This window comes from Pinus tabuliformis, chromosome 1_2 (genome assembly GCF_031772625.1).
Source record: "Pinus tabuliformis cultivar Carrire ecotype Pingquan chromosome 1_2, CPIR1, whole genome shotgun sequence".
NCBI classification, from domain to species: domain Eukaryota; kingdom Viridiplantae; phylum Streptophyta; class Pinopsida; order Pinales; family Pinaceae; genus Pinus; species Pinus tabuliformis.
Genome location: NC_142298.1, coordinates 972115983 through 972137956, shown reverse-complemented (window position 1 = coordinate 972137956; position 21974 = coordinate 972115983). Strand labels below are relative to the sequence as shown.

The window sequence follows — 21974 nt, the reverse complement described above, 5'->3', positions numbered from 1 at the left end:
TCGGAAGATTGTCGGCACGATCTATCACTTCCCGGCAGCCCCCAAACAGATCAACTGAAGTCCAGATTCGGTCACAGGGTTCAACCGAACATGCAGAGGAAGAAATTATTCGTCCACACCCAGATCTGCAAACATATCCTGGTATTCTGGGGCAAAAAGACAAGGGCGATACGAATCGGATGGATATGGCCGCAGCGATAAGTTTTGAGCCGCCAATACTTCCCGCTTGGCTAGATCCAGCAACACGAAAGCACTGCAGGACCGATTCACACAGTATAGAGGCCGATCTGGTCCAGATCTTCATAAAAACAACTGAGGGCAAACACCATTGCATGCGGATCAGTCAGAGAATGAGCATCCAGGAATTAAAAAAGAAAATCCAGGGGCATTTGGGAATCCCAGCACAACACCAAAACCTTATATATGCAGGATACAGTATGCAGGACAATCAAACTCTCCAGCAATACGGCATTACTAAAGATTCAACCATTTTCTTAAACCTCCGACTGCGCGGCGGGAGCACTGGAAACAGCTCTAAGAATTCAGGATCCTTTCGGGATGCAGTGAAAGGAAAGGAAAAAACAAAAAATAAAGAAGCACCACCATCAGAGGCACCAGGACCCTACATTGTAGAACAAAAATCAGAATCACCAGCGCTACAAGTCAATATACCAGAGGTAACTAATCTGCATACTGACTTATGTAAATGTGCAGTTATTTGCAGATTTAATGGCTTCTGGCCAAAATCAGATGCCTTGCACCAATGGATCTATACAACGTGGACATCAAGCTGCGAAATATACCTTTGTCCCAAAGGGTACTTCATAGTCAGATTTAATTCAGAACAAGAACGAGACAGCATAATAAATCAGGGGCCTTGGTTCTGGGGCAGTGCTGGCCTCTTCCTTACCCCCTGGTTTCCTGATTTCAACGCTAATACCATGAAAGTATCAACGATGCCTGTATGGGTGAGACTACATGGTCTCCCCTTACACTTTTGGCATCACAAAGTATTAGCTGCCATTGGGGATTCCCTGGGAAAATTCCTAAAAATGGATGAAGACAGAGCCATCAAGGGTATATTTACATTTGCCCGAATATGTGTAGAAGTGGACCTGAGTCAGGGGCTACCTGACCACATCACATTGAACTACAATAACTCTCAATGGATACAACAGCTCGACTATGAGAACACAGCGTTCCGGTGCAGGGGATGTATGCAAACAGGGCACCTAAACTATGACTGCCCTTATGCTCGAAAGGACACCAGGAGAACCAAGAATCAGCATAAAAAGCCCAAAGGCTGGCAGCACACCGAACCAGTCACAGAAGAAGACACATATGAGGAACCTGCAGAGAATCAGACAGAACCCGTTACTCAAATGGGAAAGACATCTACTCAGGAGGAAAACGCACTAGCTACATATTCAGGGACTCACACCCGGGATCCGCAACAAGAGCCACAAACAGAAATAAGCGGCATCAAAAGAACCCATGGATCAGAGGGCTCCGATTCTGACAAAGAACAACAACTAATCACTATGGGAAATCAGCTGGCCATCATTACATCTGACACTGGTGGTTGGCGACGGGTGGAGAAGAAGAAGGGCAGAAAAATCTAGTTCTACTGTTACTTTTTCTTTTTTCTATATCATGTAGCTTCCTGTCACAACAGGAACAGTGACTGCAATTTTTGTGTTTTTTCATATACTCTGTTTGCTGCCTGGTTTTACAGGAACAGCCATATGAATATGCATCATGCATCTACAAAATGTAATTTTATCAATATGAATAAAATTACGATTTTTTCCTAAGGGAAAAATAATTAGTAAATAAATTTTTAAAGGCTATTTTTCGAATGATTCATAATCAATTCATAATGAATGTTATTATTTATTTTGATAATGAGATAATTATTTTTTTTTGTTTATTTTGTAAAAAAAATTTACTTGGTAATTTTTTTTACACATAAACTATCATGTTAGATATATTGAGAGAAATGGAGTATATTAATATGAAAAAACATAGACAACCTTAATTTTATGGTTTTTTTTTTTTCAAAATGTGTATTAGTAAAATTTTAAATATTTATTATATAATTATATTTATGGCATGAGTAGGTATTTTTTAGTCGAGTTAGTATGGAGGAGGTGTTACCCTGTCTTGTTATGTTTTATTATGTTATATAAATATTTTGATTTGGTGAAATTAGATAAAAGAAAAATAAAATAAAATAATAAATTATTTATTAAAACATTTGGATTTGGTTTTTAAGAAATTAGAAAATAAAATTAATAACTAGAATTATAATTATACTTAATAACTAAATCAGTCTAGATTAATTTTAATTTCCGATCTAAAGTGTTGAAAGAGATCATCATCAAAATAAAAATAGATTTAATCCCTCTTAACACTTGGAAAATTAAGAGTTATAATAAATATAAACTAATTATAATAATAAAAAATTATTAAAATAAAAATATATAAAAATAAAAAATAAAACTAAACATATAAATATAAATACAAGTATACAAGTGCACACCAAAGATAAAGATAATGAAAAAAAAAGGAAGCTAAATTTATTATTAGAAAAATACTGTAAACATAAACCATACATGAAATTTAATATTAAAAAATCAATTCTTAATGATAGTATCAATTATTCATATTCATTTATGAATTTTGAAGCTAAAGTTTTGAAAAAGGAAAAAAAAACTGCGTGCGCACCTCTACTCCCGTTGCTGCCTACTCCCTGCATTTTGAATCGATCTTCGGCCTCTCGGCATGGCCCCTCCAGAGGCTCCACTGGAGGAGGCAGTTCTCCAGCATGCATTCTCCACCCTGATTAAATCTTTGCCTCCTCAGCGAACTTGGCCCACAGTTTCGAAGTTTGTGAAAAAACTTGATGGGTTGCAGGAAGTATCTCTTCCTCCAACCTTGCCCAGAATGGCTGCCCTTGCCTTGGCAGAAAAAGGACTTATTGGACAATTTACAGGACTCTGGCCCTCTCCTAAAATAGTTCAGAGGTGGGTGGAAAGGAACTGGTCAGACAAAACTCAAGGGAAAATCTCTATCAGATTTTGTGGAAAGGGATACTTTACATTTCATTTTGAGACAAAGGAAGACAAGGACTTAATCTTCCGTAATGGGCCTTACTTCATGGACTCCAGAGGATTATATCTAAATAAATGGACCCCGGACTTTGACCCGGAGCTTGACATTCCTAATGCAGTTCCTGTTTGGGTCTGGCTTCCTCACCTCCCCTTGCACTGCTGGGGAGATGAATCAGTGCGTGCTATTGGGAATGTTGTAGGGAAATATATCGATCAGAGCGAACCTAAAGACAACATGCAGGCCTGTGCTCGCATCTGTGTAGAAGTTGATTTGGGTAAAGGCCTGCCAGAAGCCATCAAGCTCAAGGTTGATGATTGGACTCACATTCAACAACTTGACTATGAGCAGATCCCCTTCAAGTGCAAGGTATGTCACGAGTACGGCCACTTTGCTAATCGTTGCACTAAACTTCTTAATGTAGAAAACACTCCACAAGAAGAGCAATGGGAAACTATTAAAAAAAAAGGCAGCCCCTAATCCTAAACCATCTCATGAAGCTGGCCCATCCTCTCGACCTCCCCCCAATCCTCCACCTTCATCTCCTCCCCCTCTTCTCCCCACCCTCCCTTCTTTTCTGATCGCCAGCCGGATCCCCTTTCTTCCTCTCCTTCCTCCAATCCCTTTCACATCCTCTCTCTTCCTGAGGAATCCCCTGCTCCCATGATACACTCTGACCCTCCCCTTTCTCCCCTCCCCCAGATCATCTCCTCTTCCCTCCCGTCTGATTCCCCCCCTCTCAGAATCACCAGAAGCAATTCTAAGGAGCATGGTTCCACTTTAGACAACCAAAAGAAGCCCGGAAGAAAGTCTTCCAAATAGCACAGAGATGAAAATGCGCAAAAAGACATAGCATTGGGTCTCCAGAACCCCATAGAATCCTATATCCAAGGACAAATAGACAAGGACATAGCAAACAAGGACCAGGGAGGGAGAGCAACTCCTCGCATCTCTCACCTGAAATGATGAAAATTCTCTCATGGAACAGCAGGGGATTAGGGCACCCTCCAAATCAAATGCCTTAAAAGATCTTATTAAACAAGAGAGACCAGACATTATTTTACTTCAAGAAACAAAGCAGGGACAACTAGAAATGAACAAGATTATTGAACAACATAAGCGTTACAAAGGATGTATTTGTGATTCCAGAGGAGCCTCAGGAGGAATTGCTACGCTCTGGCTTCAAGATGAATGGAACAATACAGCAAAAATAGTAGAACAACAGTCGATCAAGATTGTCTTGCAGAACATTACGAGCATTCAACGGCTTGTAATCTACAATGTTTATGCTCCGAATCATTATAGGAATAAGGAAGTTTGTTGGGATTCCCTCAGCAATAACATAGCAGAAGAAGACAACAGTAACATCATTTTAGGTGGAGATTTAAATCTTATCTTGCATGCTAATGAAAACGTGGAGGCAGATTCACCCCAGATCCTTTTAGAAATTAGTTGGAAAATGTAATGCAACATGGTGACCTTGTTGATACAATTCCAAAGAATCGTAAATTCACTTGGATTAATCACAGGTTGGGGAGAAGTAATATTATGGAAAGGCTTGATCGAATCCTAGTAAATGTGTCCCTTCTCTCCACATTTACAACTGTCAACGCTTCCATCCTCCCTTTTGCAGCTTCAGACCATTACCCCACTGCTTTAACCTTTGAATCTCACTTCCCCCTGGGCCCTCTCCCTTTCAAATACAGCCCTTTATGGAATGACATTGCGGCAGCCAAAGAGTTGATCCAGCAAACTTGGCGTCAGCACGTTGAAGGCTCTCCAAGTTTTATTTGGGAAAGCAAACTCAGGAATGTAAAGAATGCACTCAAGGATTGGGCAAAAACTCATTATAAAGAGCCGGAAGTAAAGAAAAGAGAAGTGAAAGCTAAAATCGAAGAATTCCACTATACAATGGAAAAACAAGAATACTATCAGGCTGAAAAAAACAAGGAAGAAAATATTTATAGTCAGTTATATAGTATCAGAAGAGAAGAGGAAGAAAAATGGCGAATAAAATCAAGGCAGATTTGGTTGAAGAGCGGAGACAGGAACACAACATTTTTTCATAAGCAAGCCACAGTTCGACAAATCAGAAATAATATAACAACTATCACAGATAACGCAGGCACTCAACATAATGATCAAGCTGCTATCAAAAACGTTGCCTCAGAACATTTCAAAGAGCTCCTAACTGAATCAGGGGAGGAAGAAAACTATGCTGATCTCCTACAACATTTGCCAAATAAGATTGTAGCAGAAACAAATGAAAGGCTGACCGAAGAAATAAAGGAAGAAGAAATCAAGGGAGCTATTTGGGGCCTCTAGCCTAACAAAGCACCAGGGCCAGATGGCTTTCCAATTTGTTTCTATAGGGAGCACTAGGAAACTATCAAAAAGGATCTCATCAAATAATTTAAATGGATTCAAAGAAAAAATAAATTGGGAGGTTACACAAATTCAACCCACCTAGCCCTCATCCCAAAGGAGAACCGTCCCTCTAATTTTTCCCGTTTCCGCCCCATATCCTTATGCAATTCTTCCTATAAAATCTTCACAAAAATCCTTGCTTCCCGACTCAAACCTCTATTGCCAATGCTAATCTCTGAAAATCAAGGTGGCTTTATGGCAAATAGGCAAATTTCAGATTCCATTCTCTTAGTACAGGAAGCCATTCACTCAAGCCACTCTAGGAATGAAAAGGGTTTCATCCTGAAATTAGACTTGGCAAATGCTTTTGACAGGGTCAAGCACTCCTTTCTATTTGTTGTTCTTCAAAAAATGGGCTTCGCTTCTTCTTTTCTTGACCTCATAAGAGCTTGTATCTCTGGTCCTTGGATAGCCCCCCTTATCAATGGCAGGCCTGGCCCTGCCTTTCAATCCTCAAGAGGATTGAGGCAAGGCTGTCCTCTTTCCCCCTACCTATTTATCTTAATGGTTGAGTCCTTCAGTTGCGCCCTTGATCATAAGCGACAGGCAGGTCTCATTACTGGCATCAAATTTGAAGATGGAGTTAAAAACATCAACCACTCCCAATTTGCTGATGATACCCTGCTGATAGGAGGGGCGTCCACAATCATAGCTCGAAGATTCAAATCTTTATTAGATAAATTCATGAGATATTCTGGGGGAATGATAAATCATTTCAAAAGTTGTATATATGGATGGAACGCCTCAGCTCAAATGCTCCAAAACATAGCCAACATCTTTGGGGTGCCTTGCAAGTTAAATTGGGACCACTTCAGCTATTTGGGAATGCCAGTGAGTATAGGAAATGCAAGAGCTGAAGTTTGGGAAACAACTTTAGATAAAATGAAAAGAAAAGTTCAAAAGTGGGGATCCACTTGGCTCAACCCAGCTGGCCGATTGGTGCTCCTTAAATCAAGCCTTTCTTCTCTTCCTCTATATCAGTTCTCCCTTGCTCAGGCTCCAGCTTCATTTCACCACAAAATGGATAGTATTCTCAGATTTTTCCTTTGGCAGGGAGGGAAAAACGAAAGGAAAAAATTTAACTTGGTAAGTTGGAAACAAGTCATTCAAAGCCAAGAAAAAGGAGGTCTTGGAATCAGATCTCCAATGCTCACAAACTCAGCCTTTGGTGGCAAGATAGTTTGGAGACTTATCGAGGATCAGCTAGCATGGTGGAAAAAGGTTCTGGAGGCCAAATATCTCAACAACCCAAGGCAGCAACTGCTTACAAGTGAAATACCCATCAGAAGCAGCACAAGGATCTGGAAACTTTGCAAAAAGCCATCTCCTTTATGGCTCAAAATGTCTCTAAGGTCCCCAAAGGTGGCAACAAAATCAACATTGGAACTGATAAGATTATGGGGAATCAGCCAATTAGCAACCATCCAGGTATGGATTCAATTCTTCTCTTTCTTCAAAGTAAAGGAATACACAGTTTAGACCAAATTTCTCAATGGGATATAAATACTCAGGCTTGGAAGAGATGGAGCCTTCCTCCCATCCCTGAACACCTCAAAGAGAACCTCGACAACTTTCAGATTCATCTTCACAACATTGCTCCTATAATTAAAAATGGCAATGATGGATTTCGATGGGATCCCACTGGCTCCAGTTACTCAATACAAGCAGGTTATAATTATCTATGTAACAGGGACTACCCGGCTCCACCATGGATGTATTGGAAAACAGTATGGAAATCTGAAGCCATCCCTAAAGTGAAATTCTTTATGTGGACCCTCTTAAAAGGGAAAACCCTCACCGCAGAAAATTTGAAAAAAAAAGGTATTGTTGGACCTTCCCGATGCCCAAATTGTCAAGAGGCAGAAGAATCAATCCAGCACCTCTTCATTTCATGCCCCTTTGCAATCTCTTGCTGGAATAGCATTGCCCCAAACGTCCCTCTCACCTGGAATTCACAACTCTCCATTGGGGAAGTCCTTAACAACTGGAAGAAAAACTACCCCTAGCAATCCAAGAAAAACAATATTGCCAAGAGGGTGTGGGATGCCCTCCCTTATGCTCTCTTATGGAGAATCTGGATTGCTAGGAACAGCAAGGTCTTTAAAGATCAAGAGACCTTAACCAGGCAACTTTGTAGCAAGGCTAAAAGCCTTGCGATAGAAACTATTGCAGCCAAGAGCACAAAGAAAATCGACATGACAAGTCTTTGTGTTGAAGAAAGAGATTTCATCAGGAGTCTGATAGACAAGTTTAGCATCCTTCCAACAACAAGCATCTATAACAACTTGAATAGCACTCTCAACCACAACTGGAAAATAAGATTTAAGCAGGATGAATTCAATAAATGGCTTCGCAATAGCAGCTCTCATTCCCTTTTCTTTGACGGTGCCTCCAAGTCAAATCCAAGCGGGGGCAGGGGGAGTTATCTACAAACCCAATGGAGAACCCTTAGTCACCTTTGAGTGGGGATTAGGGAACCTTTCAAATAACAGAGCAAAGGCTCTGGCGCTCTATCAAGGCATACTCCAACTTCAAATCCATGGAATCAGGAAAGCTTTGATCTTTGGCAATTCTGCTATCATTATTAGTTTAATGATCAGCAAGCGAAAAGCCTCCAACATCTTCATACAACAAACCATTAGCAGATGTCAAGCTATGATCAATCAAACTCGGGATTTTAAATTTTTTCATATTCTTCGCACCATAAATCGAGAAGCAGACAAACTCGCCGGTCAAGCATGTATCCGACCAAAAGGAAATATCCTTTGTAACAATGAGGATCTTTTTCAATTCCTCCCATGATCCTCCTCATGATTTGTGATAATCTTCCATATCTTGAGACCTACAGATTTTTCAGGGCGTACCCTGACCAAATCCAAAGCAATCCCGATGTAGCCAATTCTACATCGTCGAAAATCCTACCATCTCATCCTTCAGACTTCACAGCTTCTTCGAACTCTAGTCGCCCATGTGAAATCCGTGATCACTCCAGTTCTCACCGTGTGAATCTGTCCTTCACTTCTTGTAGCCCGCACGCTACAAATACCCGGGTGCATTCTCCTTGTTTCCAGGCCTTCTATTCTATCATCGTTTGTTCCGCTGCTATTGCGATCACCTCTGATCTCAGTTGTTCCTCAGCGTTCGCTTTTAGTGCCAGTTCCCTTCATTCCCCCATCTCTCATTTCTCTCTCTGTAGCTCCACCCTTGCTCGTCCTGTTGCTGCTGCTCTCCCTGAGATTCACTGGCCTCCGTTCTCTCCCCCACCTTTTTTTAACCCTCCTTCCATTTCAGCGCTCCCCCTCGAGCCAGTGCTGCTGAGGATAGTCTCGTTCCAGTTCCATACTCTGTCATCTTGTAATCATTCCACCCATTTACCTGCTCCTCCAACAGGCTCTCCTTATACTGGAATTTTTCATCGCCCTTTTCACTGTTCTCTGAGCTTTCACTCCTCCCTATACTCTGTTCTTCAGACCTTCTGTCTTGACTCTATTGTCACGGTTGTATCAGCATCTTGGTGCAGTATTCCAGCGTATCTTCAGGACAGAGCGAAGGACTTCCAGATGGCCCGTAGTGAAGACTGCCTACATTGTCGTGACTTGCAGGAAGAACTTGAGCAAATCAGAGTGCATCAACGTGTCTTGGATGAAAAAATCGATTCCACCACTCGGCTAATCACTGCTAAATATGAAGCTGATTTAAACCTTTTTCTTCATCGTGTTTCCTCCTTGCAGGAGCAATTTAATGCCTTATCCAATACTTGCACTCATATTCAAGAATCTATGGACATTCTAAAATACATGATGGAGAAGCTCAATGCTCCAAGCACCAGTTCCTCTAGCATCAAGATCGCTGAAGCTGATAACAATCCAGAGGAATCCACTGCTCGTCAGATCAACCACATTAGTATAGATTAGGATGTTTTGTAAAGTATGTCTACTCCTTTTCCAGTTTGTCTGAATCTACTCCTGTGCTAGTTCCCTCCAAGTCGGAAATGACAGTAATTTAGCAAAATGTTTTAATGTAATCCAGTTGCAAGCTCAACCTGTGAGCTCTACTCATGTAACTCTGGAACTTAGTCTCCCTATATTTTTTTGAATATAATCAGCAACCAAATTTGTCAAAAAAAAATTGTACATATTCATTTATATTATAAATATTAAACATCTTCAATCTTAGGAATAGAAATAAAACATCCACGACTAAAAAATTAAATTTTTAAACATAATTAAAACATTTTTTAATTGGAAAAAAATAAAATTTTATTTATATATTTTTTCTAAATTAAATTTTTCCTATATTTAGCTCATTATTTACCACTAATTTCTCATTTACCAAATAGCCCGTCCAAATTCTCATTAAAATCTCCTTGCACATTAGTCCCCATACTGTACGTTGAAAGTAATGCCAAACAAAGATAAGTGCCAACTGTCATATAGTTACTTAATATATTTAATTTAGGTTATATATATTGTATCGCAACATTTTCTATAATTTATATAAATAAAAATTTATAATATTTTATATTACAGTTAGTTTTTTTTGTCTCAGTAAAAATATTTTTTTCACTTTTATTTTAAAGATAAATTATATTATATAATTTGAAATCATTATAATGTGATTAATGAGAAAGATAATATTATTAATGTTATAAATCACAAAAATCTAAAATACAGTAAATTCTTTTTATTTTGATTTCTTATTAAATATTATTAAATATTTTTAAAATCTTAATTTATAATTTTAAATTATATAATGCCCATAATTTAAATATTTCAAGTTTTTTTTTTAAATTATTAAACTTATTTATATGTTTAAAAAACGATTTAAATTTTAATTAATTAAACATTTTGAAATTGTAATCGCATACGCAGACACAAGGCATCGTCAATCCACGACGCCAACGATAGGCAGCCGTTATTTGCTTTTTGAAATGATTAACAACGGTAAAGGCATCGGGCTGACTAAAAATAGCAAAACAGATAACCACTGAGTTGGCATTTCCGTGGAGATATTGTTGTAAGAGTTGTTTTATTCAGGATACAGAAGATCACGGTGTGCATTTATTGAAATCTTAATCTCTTATAACGGGCGTAGTTTGTTTTCGAATTAGAAATTATAATTTACTTTTAAAATTATTTTAATTTTAATAGATAAATATTTATATATTTCACCTAAGAAATATATATGTTTTATTTTTTATATTGAATTTCTTTATGGATAGGAGTTAAATTTGGGTGAAGTTCTCAATCATTTCTCTTCACCATGCCAAATAAACCCAATTGATACTCTAATTAATTAGTTATATATCAAAATAAATAACTTTTGTTTTAAAATTATTCTAAATTTGCACATTTACCATAAATATAAATTTAAAAAAATTGATACTCTAATTAATTAGTTATATATCAAAATAAATAACTTTTGTTTTAAAATTATTCTAAATTTGTACATTTACCATAAATATAAATTGAAAAAAACAAATACTAATTTTTTTAGATAAATTAATGTTTTTTTTTTCATATTAAAGAAGATTACTATGTATTTATTGAATTTTGAATTGTTTACTAAGTGAGAAATGGAAAATATCATATTGTTAGAGTGATTGATTATTGCTCTGAAAGATTAATGTATTGTAATGTAAACATTTTAACTACTCAAAATAAAATAAAAATAGCCGTATAAATAATAATAATAATAATGGCCCATGGTATTCATGTGGAATGTAGCTTATTTAAAGGGGGGAATTAAACCAAATATATGATCCCTCTTGAGGTTTGGTAGATCCAAAATTAAGATGGATGTATGCTTGTTAATAAGAAGTAGCAAAACCATATAAATTAAATGGTTGATAAATGTCTATAGGCACCAATCTTTAAAAAAACATCAAAGAACTTACTTCTTAATAATTATGACATTGTTAAAATTAAAAATATCGCAAATCTAAATAAATTATAACTTTATTATTATTTTTATTTTTATTATAAAAAGAAATAATGCATAAGTGAAACCTATATACATTTGAAAAAACATGGAAAAGATTTTTATACATGGAAACTAATCCCTCTTTATTATGGAGATCTTTAATTTGTAAATAATATTTGCTACAAGACCATGGGTCAATACCATGGCTCATCAATACCACGTACTCCAAAAAAGCCATAACTCTTTTCATAGAACACTTCTTCATATGACATTTTTTCAATTAATCAATTTAATAAAAAAGGAAAAATGATATAATTATTTTAAAGATAAATCTCAATGTTTGATTTGTGTACACTAATAAAAATATCTTATAATATTTCATGGAGGCTAAATCTCTACCATCTATGTAATAATTATTAATAATTAAATTGAAATTCCACAAATACAAATCCGAAATAGACATATTCATTGTTATAATTAAATAAAATAAAATAAAATAAAAAACTCTTTAAAACTTAAAAGAAATATATTTTATATTAAATTTATTAAAATAAAATATAAATACCCTTTTACTGTCCATTTTATGCTGAGTTTTTATTATTTTTTCAATAAAAGTTAAGAAAAAATACAAATTAATTTAAAAGTCTTCTTATATTAAATTTAGGATTAAACAAAATCATAATTTATCAAACATTTATCCAATTCATATACAAAATATTAAACAAAATGTTGATGATGATTAACTTCCACCTAATCAATACCGTCTATCAAACTTTGATGAAAAAAATTAATGATATTCTTCAAAATCTTATTTCTATATTAGAATAGAAATAAGCACTTTAAAATCACTAACAAATCAAGAAGATTAGAAATGTAGCAAATGTTAAGGAAATAAAAGTAAATGTGAATAAAAATGATACTATTTATATAGCGGTAGTCTAAACATATTGCTTTTTTGCTCTGAAAATCATGAAAATTGTAAGGTTGTCATCAATTCTCGCATGGATTTTTGTAAATCCAGGATACAATTCTTAAACTACAAGATTTTGAGTGCCTTAGAAATTTTTGATGGTCTTAAATCCATTTCTATGTTCGAAAACATGATTTAAACACTTCTTCTGCAAGATTCGCTGAAATTATTTTACCCAAATTCCAACAAAAATAACTATCGAGACAATTCCTCCTCAGTAGGCTTGTCCATTTATATATATAAGAGACTACACATGCATTTATGCCATGCGATTTACAATTTCAATATAAAAATCATGGATTCACGATACCTTTTGTATGTGGTATGAGATTTACAATTTCAAATAAAAATCAATGGACTTTGTTTAATTAATTATATATATATACACACGTCTCTATCCATAGGTAGCCGTTATTGTTTTTCGAAATTATTAAGCTTGGCAAAGGCGCCAGGCTGACTAACCCTAGCCTAGAAGATAACTACCAAGTTGGCATGTCGGTGGAGATATCGCTGGAAGAGTTGTTTTGTTCATAACGCAGAAGAAGATTACAGTGTGCATGCATTGAATTTTGAACGGTCCATAACTCGAAAAGTAGTTCCTTGTCAAAATATCTAGAATCTCAAAAAAGAAAAATGTTGGTTTGCATGTTTTCAAATATAAAAAAATTTAATTTATTCTTGAAATCGCTCTAATTACTTAATAATTACTTGGTTATATGTGAAAACAAATTTATTTTTAAAATTACCGTAATTGCTTATTATTTGTCAAAATAAATAGCCTTGTTACCAATTTTTATATTATTATTAAGAAGATACTCTGGATATATATTGAACTTTGAATGGTTCATAGTTCGAAAAGTAGCGTTGAGAAGTGGAGAATATTATATGGCTAGTGATTGATTATGAGGAATAATTAACTACGTTATACTAAAATAAAAAAGAAAATAACCGTTAAACTGAAAATGCACTTTATATTTATTTATTAATAGGCATTTATTAAATATATTAAAATAAAAAATAAACACTCCTTTAACGGTTCATCTATATTAAGTTTCTGTCATTTTGTCGTTGAAAAATTAAAGGAAAAAATACAAATTAATTTAAAAGCAAACATTATTATTATGGTTGTAAACATTATTATATTATTATGGTTGTAAACATTATTGACTGATTTGTAGCGGTTATGGGATCTGTCTGTTATACTTTAATTTAATTTAATTTTATGAAATATTTGTGATTTGATGTATTGGGCTTTGCCAACTCATTAAAAACATATTCTAATATGGGACAATTTCATGAGAATTGGTCTTTGAATCCGTGGTTTAATTTTTTTTGAGATTATGAATGAATAGTGATTAAGTGTATGTTTTGAATACGTGGTTTAAATATATATATGAGACTTTGAACAAACAATGATTAAGTGCTTATTGTTAGAGACACTGATTACGGCTTAAATGTTTGTGAGATTTTCAAAAAGACATGGATTCAAAACCTGAAAAATTAAATTAAATTATTTAAAATTATACCACTGATCTACCGAAAAGCTGTACTAGAAACCGTTTATTTTACTATTTTTAAAGTTTCGTTCCTGTTGATATCCTGTTGTATTTAGGGTGACCTGATTAAGTAAATTTTCCCTTCAGAAGTACCCGTTATCAATTTATTCATTTCAGTTATTTTATTTTTTTAGTTAATATCTATATTTAGAATCCACAATTCCTAAAGTAGTGGCATGGGTCAATTTTCAAAAATAAATTCATTCCAGCAAGATACACAAAAGCTTGCCCATACGTTTTTTAACCAATTATGCTACCAACAGCCCGGACACAGTTAAATATTAAGTTTTTATTCTTTTTAAACTTAAACGTCTTTAAAGAAACTGCATCTCTTTGAATGGTTTCGGGCTGTTTTTATAAGGTTTAATTTTTTACTAAAATTTTATCAAAATGCGTGGAAGCTAAGATACCATATTCATAATTTTTGAGATTATGTTTTAGGGGTATTGGATTATCTTTTATCGGTGACCGCACCTAAAACTGTAATCGAAAATCTATTAAAGAGTTTTAATGTGATGTTATGAACCACATTGACATTAATTGCTTTTGAATTGAATATGATTTAATTTTTAAAGTATAATTTGTTTGAGGAGGAATGCAAGTTTACGCAGTAAGTTCCAATTAATTTTGGAGTAAAACATTGAACGGTTTCTTAATTGATTCACAGATGCCATCTAAGGGTTTTCAAAATTTTACCAAGTATTTTTTTTTTAAAGGTAAATCTATTAGATACTGTAACTTATTTTATTATAAAGTTTATATAATTTTGAGGAAATATTAATAGTTTGAATATTAATAGTTTAAATGTAAAGGTAAGCTTACTAAAGGCTAAGGGGATTTTAGAAGGCAGTACTCAACAACAGACCACCTCGTTACACTTAGGATCATTGTGGAGGAATGCCACAATGATAAATCCAATCTCTTTTGTTGCTTTGTGGACTTTAGAAAGGCTTTCCATAAGGTTTCTAGAAACAACCTATGGAATAGATTAGGAGAGCTAAAGGTTCCTTTCAAGTTGAGAGCTGCCGCCATAATGTTATACAAGAATGTAATTGCCAAGTTAAAGAGCAATGAGGCGTGGTTGAAAGATATTAAGTGTAATATCAGAGTTAAACAAGGTTGTCCCCTCTCCCCTACCCTATTTGGCATTTACATCGACAAGCTAGAAGGTTGTTTAGAGGAAGTAGGTTGTGCTGGCACGATCTTAGCTGGGATAGTCATCATCCTTCTTCTCTATGTTGACGATATTGTTCTTCTCGCAAGGTGCCAATGTGATCTTGATAATAAACTTAGACTCCTTAAGGATTTTTGCTCTTACCATGGGTATCACTATTAACACAGACAGAACAAAAATTATGATTATCAAATCCAAGAAGGACACTTATGCTAATTTTATGTATGACAATAGTAACTTGGAGGAAGTGTCTTCTTACAAGTGCCTAGGAATTGATATTCATCACAAGCTCAACTTGAACTATAGCATTGAGAAAAGGATTAATAGGGGTGGAAAACTTATTTTGGTCTTGAAAATAATTGTAAAACGGAAAACCTCGTAATGTGGGATAGAAAGAAGTTCCTCTTTGAAACTTTAGTCACTCTTGTTATCTTATATGGATGTGAGGTTTGGTGTTGCAGCATCTCTAAAGAATCATGGAGAAATATTGAGCAAATCTAGAAGCGTTTTATAACATATAATCTCAAAATTAAAAGAAATACACCCTATCTTATTCTCTTTATAGAAGTGGGTCTTTCCCCTATCAAGAGCCTAGCTATGACTAGGCTTTTGTTGTACAAGCACAAACTCAATAACATAGGAGACCATAGACTTCCTATGCTAGCTTTAAATTCCAGCCAAAACCACCTAAGGCTCAACAAGGTTGGTATAAAGACACGAGGACCTGGTTAAACCATTGGGAGATCGACGAGAGTGTTGGATTGCAAAATATTAATAACATTAAAAATATTTTTACTTCTAAGTTCCAAGAAAAAATGTATTGTGAGAAAGATTTAGCAGCTAAAAGAAAATTAAGATATTATAAGGAGGTCACCAACCCCACCCTAGAAGATCAAAAGTATCTCTCTGTTTTAACTAGCTCAAAGAAGAAAATTAATATAGCCCAGATTAGAACCAACTCTCATGAGCTTCATAGTGAACGGGTGGTTGGGTAGTTCCTAAAACACCATGGATGGAAAGGATCTGCTATCTTTGTGAGAATATGAACATCAACGATGAAAAACACTTCCTCTTAGAGTGCCCTACCTACAACCACATTACATCTGAGTTGCATAACAATGCTCTTAATTTTGAGAAAATGAGAATGTCAAGAGCCAGAATCCTTTCCTTCTATTAATAGGTTCTCATTTTCTTGACTCTCTCTTTCTCAAAATACAGATCTCATTACCCTGATGATGGACTCACCTAGCTAGTCCGAAACGTCGGTTTCAAAAATTGCTCACAGGTTTTTCCATTAATTAAAAATACTCTTCCAGCCTGTATGGAATCTCTCTTCAACACCATTAAGTCCCACCATGGAAGGGACATGCAGAACAATGCTCTTAATTTTGAGAAAATGAGAATGTCAAGAGCCAGAATCCTATCCTTCTATTAATAGGTTCTCATTTTCTTGACTCTCTCTTTCTCAAAATGCAGATCTCATTACCCTGATGATGGACTCACGTAGCTAGTCCGAAACGTCGGTTTCAAAAATTGCTCACAGGTTTTTCTATTAATTAAAAATACTCTTCCAGCCTGTATGGAATCTCTCTTCAACACCATTAAGTCCCACCATGGAAGGGACATGCAGAACAATGCTCTTAATTTTGAGAAAATGAGAATGTCAAGAGCCAGAATCCTTTCCTTCTATTAATAGGTTCTCATTTTCTTAACTCTCTCTTTCTCAAAATACAGATCTCATTACCCTGATGATGGACTCACGTAGCTAGTCCGAAACGTCGGTTTCAAAAATTGCTCACAGGTTTTTCCATTAATTAAAAATGCATAATCTTTGTTGCAATTCTGACCTTCCTAGCCTTTTAGGATGTCAAAATTATAGTGAGCTCTAGAGGCTTCTCTCCAAGCTTTTTGAGCATAGGAATAAAATCTTAAATTAAACTAAATAATTGGTTTCTTTAGGTAAGATAGACCAAAGTTTGGTCTCAGTGGATGTTAACCATCATCATCAACATGAATAATGAAAATTATTAAAAATAAAATAAAATAAATGTTTAATTTAATTAATTTATTTATTTATTTTAATTTTTTTTTCTAAAACAATATATTGTATATAACGATTATATATTTTATTATAATCAAGTCGAATAATTTAAAGGAATAACGCTTATATATTTCATTATAATCCAGTCGAATAATTTAAAGGAATAGTAAAAATAGTTAGTTTCACATAAGTATACATAATAATAATGTACAAAAATATCACATGATTCATTTTTTAAAAAAATCTACACCCAATTTTTATTAAAACTAATTACATTGCCTAGATTCAAATAAATGAATTTCCAACTTTTTTTAGTATTTAATCTCAATAAATGGATTTCGAACCTTTTTGGTATTTAATCTTTTCTTTGACTTAACAAAAATTACGTCAATTTTTACCAATTTCTAACTCCATTTGCATAAAAGTAATCACCCTTCCATAATCAATTTTACTTCTCATAACTTACAACTACTTTTCTTTGAAGAAAGTGTATATATATATATCGTTGGCGAACAGTTATTTTATAGAAATTGTTCGATCTTAGAAAAATCAGAATGTAATTAGTGGAAGAAGAAAAACAAAACTTTAATTATGGAAGTTATTTTATAAAAATTAATAAAAAAGATATTTTAAGAAAAAATTCGATTAAAGCAAAAAAACAGAAAGTAATTAGTGGAAGAAGAAAACCAAAACTTTAATTATGGAAGTTATTTTATAGAAATTGTTCTAAAGGATGTTCTAAGAAAAATTTTGGTTAAAGGAAAAATCAGAAAGTAATTAGTAGAAGAAGAAAACCAAAACTTTAATTATGGAAGCTATTTTATAAAAATTGTTCTAAAGGAAAATTTCGATCGATGGAAAAATCAGAAAGTAATTAGTGGAAGAAGAAAACAAGAAGTTTAATTATGGAAGTTATTTTTCTAAAGGATGTTCCAAAAAAAATTCGATCAAAGGAAAAATCAGAAAGTAATTAGTGGAAGAAGAAAACCAAAACTTTAATTATGGATTTAGCGATTCTCGCGCAGATGCTTGAACAAAACTTGTCCTCGAATGGAGAATCAAGACCAAAACGTAAGTCGATGAAAAAAACAACGATGAGAAGTTGAGCATGATTGATAATCGATGGAGAAATATATAATATATGTGTATGGGGAAATATATATAGAGAGAGCGCGCGCTTGGTATTAGTTTTGAAAACACGTGAATCCAAATTATTATATTATTTTATGAATTTGAGTGTGAATATTATATTTACCAATCCAAATTATTATATTATTTTATGAATTTGAGTGTGAATATTATATTTACAAAAAATTATAGTATGGATATAATAATTATAACAAAAATTAAGTTTTGTTTTGTTTTTTTTTTTTTTTTTTTTTTTTTTTTTTTTTTTAAAACGGTTATGATTTTATTTATTTGAAAAACCTTGGGTCTTTGCCTAAGCGGCTTCAATTACATTACAGATTTCTATCTGTTGCTGGTTTATATCTGTTTGATTTTCATGGCATTTGTATAGTGCGTTCGCTATTTACAATTAGCAATCCTTTCACCAGAGAGCTGCCTTTGTTTGCCAGCTGGTCTGCTTCACCGTTTGACTTTTTGAGAATATGATAAAACTTACATGTGTCAAAGTCTAGAAGAAATCTCTTCAATCTGTCCAGAATTTTGTTGAGGCTGGCATTGCTAAATAGATTTCCCAGCTTTAGGCTCTTTATTATTAACTCTGAATCTCCAAAAACTTGGAGGTCTTTGGCACCTTTGTCTCTTGCAATGTGGCAGGCTTTGAGAATCCCAAGAATCTCTGCTTGATTGTTAGATTTCTGGCCTAATCCCCAACTGAAACAGTCTTTTGAAGTCCCGTCAGTAGAGTATATGACCCCCCCTGCACCTGCATCCCCGGGATTACCTTTAGATGCTCCATCGAAGAAAATTGTAGTTAGGTTTCGCGACCGCCACCATAGTTGGAATTTGTCATCTTCATCTCTTATGCGCCATTCCTGATTTGCCTTTTGTGGGGAGAGGAGCTGCTTGTGCGGACAGGGCTCTAGCGGGCCAAGCCATCTTTTTTCTTCAGGCAATAACAATGGATCTTCTTTAAAATAATGTTGTTGGGCTGCTTCCAGTAGAAAAGATTTAGCTTTTGCTACGACTTGCAGTGGAGTGTGCCTCATCTCTCTGAAGATCTGCTGATTTCGAGCTAGCCAAAGCTGCCAGCAAACATACTTTGGGATAGTTGTCCATATTTTATTCCAGAATGATTTGGAGGGGATGCACTGAGGATAGAAACTATTCCAAGTGGCGTATAGATCTGCAATAGAGATTTGTGAAGGCAGAATAATCTGAAAACCATGTAAAATAATACTCCATACCTCTTTTGCAAAATTGCACTCCAAGAAAAGGTGCTGGGCTGTTTCGAAGTTGCTGCTGCATAGTACACATCTGTGCGGCCCTGCTATATTCCTTTTTTCCAGATTGTCGCCAGTTAAGAGTTTGTTATGAGCCAGGGTCCAGAAAAAGAAATTCACTTTTGGAAGGGCTAGAGGTTCCCAGACATTCTTCCAAAAAGTCGGGGTTTGACTGCTATTTCTTGAAGCCTGCAATGCTCTATATCCTGCTGCTGTCGTGTAGACTCCGGACTGACCCCATCCCCATTTGTCTTTCATGGTTCTGTTGATAGGCGCTGCTTCCTCCAGCAAATCTTCAAGCAGAATTTGTTGGTGAGTTAACCGCTCTGGGACTCCATGGAAATCCCATCCTGCCCAATCTCCACGATGATCCCACTTTGACAATTCGAATATGGTGTTAACTCCTGCCTGCTTCAGCCAGTCCCTGAGATCAGCTATGTCCTCATTATCCTTCAGGGGTTCTTTCCCTATAATTCTGTCAAGCCACAGATGGGTGCGCTTGTCATTGCCCGGAATCCTGTAGGCCTGTTTGTTAAAGAACTTACTGCTCCTGCAGCATAGTTTCCACACCTGCGTGTTGTTGACTATGTTTGCATTATGAAGATTGCTAAGGGATTTTTTGGGTCTGTACTTAGAGCTCAGCACTATACTAACCGGATGGGTGGGTTCATGGATCAGCTTCCATAAAATCTTTCCTCCCAGCGCTAAATTTACAAGAGCTGTATCTCTGATTTGCAGCCCTACATCTGCCTTTATTTTTTTAACCACGTCCCAGTTCACCAAATGCATTTTATTTTCATTTCCCTTTCCTCCCTACCACAAGAAGTCTCTAAGCAGTTTGGATATTTGCTCCACCACATTTCTTGGTGCTAAGAGAAACGCTGCCTGGTAGATTGGTAGTGCCGAAAGCATTGCTTTGATTAAAATTACTTTGTCTCCCTTCGTCAACCAATAGCTTCCCCATGCTGCAATTTTAGTTTTTATTTTCGAGATTATTTCACTCCAGAGCGATCTTTTATTTGCTCCTGATATAATGGGAAGGCCCAGATACTTGAATCTATCCCAGTTTGCTTGTCCTTTGAAACCGAGGAGAGTGGTTATGTCAGAGAGCTCCCTCTGTTCTATGTTCCAGCTATAAACTTCGCTTTTGTTCTCATTTATTAATGCCCCTGAGGCTCTGCAATAATCAATGAGGACTGCGTTTATGGTTCTGGAAATTCTAATGGAGGCTCTGCCTAGAAGAAGAGAATCATCAGCGAATAACGCGTGATTCTGGGCTTCAGCTCCGTGGAAAGGCTTAAGACCCGGGATGCTGCCTTTCATATTTTCTGCAGTAAGTTTTCGGCTGAGAGATTCCACCATTATGATGTATAGGAATAGGGAGAGGGGACATCACTGTCTGATGCCCCTCTGACTTTGGAAGAAATTCGTGGGGTGGCCATTGACTAAAGGAGCGATCCATGGTTTTTCTATGCAGGCTTTGATGAGGTTGACGAATTGATACGAAAAGCCAAATGAGAGCAGGACCTTGCAGAGGAATGAGCGATCCACTCTGTCGAAGGCGTTTTCCATATCTAACTTGACCAGCATACCTTTTTCATTCCACTGCTTGCTAGAATGGATGATCTCCTGAACCTGGATTACGTTGTCTAGAATATGCCTGCCTTCAGCGAAACCTCCTTGTGGAGGAGAGATCAGTTTTTTTAACAGCGGTTTAATCCTGTTTGCTATCAGTTTTTCCAGTATTTTGTATGAAGCATTGCACAATGATATCGGCCTGAACCTTGTGAATGTCTCCGGATTGGTGTCTTTGGGAATTAGAGCGAGATAAGTGGAGTTTGTTCCTCAGCCTACCTTGGCTTTTCCCATAAACCAGCGTATCATTTTGCAGAGATCAGCTTTAATGATGTGCCAACAAGACTTGTAGAAATGGATTATAAATCCATCATGAACTTTTATAATTTACTCCTCCGTGGTTGGACTGCAGAGGGCTACGTTTTCTTCAGGGCTAATAAGAGTGGGGATATTGGAAATAAAATCAGCGACTTCCTCATCATTGTTGTGGGTTTCTTCTCTATAGAGATTCCTAAAGTTGGTTTCTGCAGCTGCTTTGACCTAATTAAAACCTTTGCAAAGGATACCCTCTGATGTTTTGATTTCTGCTATGTGATTCCTAGTCAATCTCACTCTGTATTGTCGGTGGAAGAAGGAGGTGTTTCAGTCTCTAGCCTTCAACCACAAACTCCTAGATTTTAGTCGCCAGTATTCTTCCTCCTTTCTGAAAGTTTGGTGTGCTGAACGTTGGGCTTTTGTTTCTTTTTCCAGCAGCTCTGTTGTGGTGTCTTTGTTTTCCATCTTTGTTTGC

The 21974-nt window shown here is 35.7% G+C and overlaps 3 protein-coding genes across 3 annotated transcripts; 2 read left to right on the top strand and 1 right to left on the bottom strand.

Annotated features, from left to right (window-relative positions):
* Positions 1-2784: 2784 nt before the first annotated feature.
* On the top strand, positions 2785-3591 carry LOC149209234 (uncharacterized). The gene has a single exon (XM_089398547.1). The coding sequence runs from the start codon at positions 2785-2787 to the stop codon at positions 3589-3591; it is 807 nt and encodes a 268-aa protein (XP_089254673.1).
* A 1068-nt stretch (positions 3592-4659) lies between these two features.
* Positions 4660-5436, top strand: LOC149209233 (uncharacterized). The gene has a single exon (XM_089398546.1). It carries the CDS (start codon positions 4660-4662, stop codon positions 5434-5436), a length of 777 nt encoding a protein of 258 aa, XP_089254672.1.
* A 14986-nt stretch (positions 5437-20422) lies between these two features.
* LOC149209232 (uncharacterized) lies at positions 20423-20971 on the bottom strand. Its single transcript, XM_089398545.1, has one exon. The coding sequence runs from the start codon at positions 20969-20971 to the stop codon at positions 20423-20425; it is 549 nt and encodes a 182-aa protein (XP_089254671.1).
* Positions 20972-21974: the final 1003 nt, after the last annotated feature.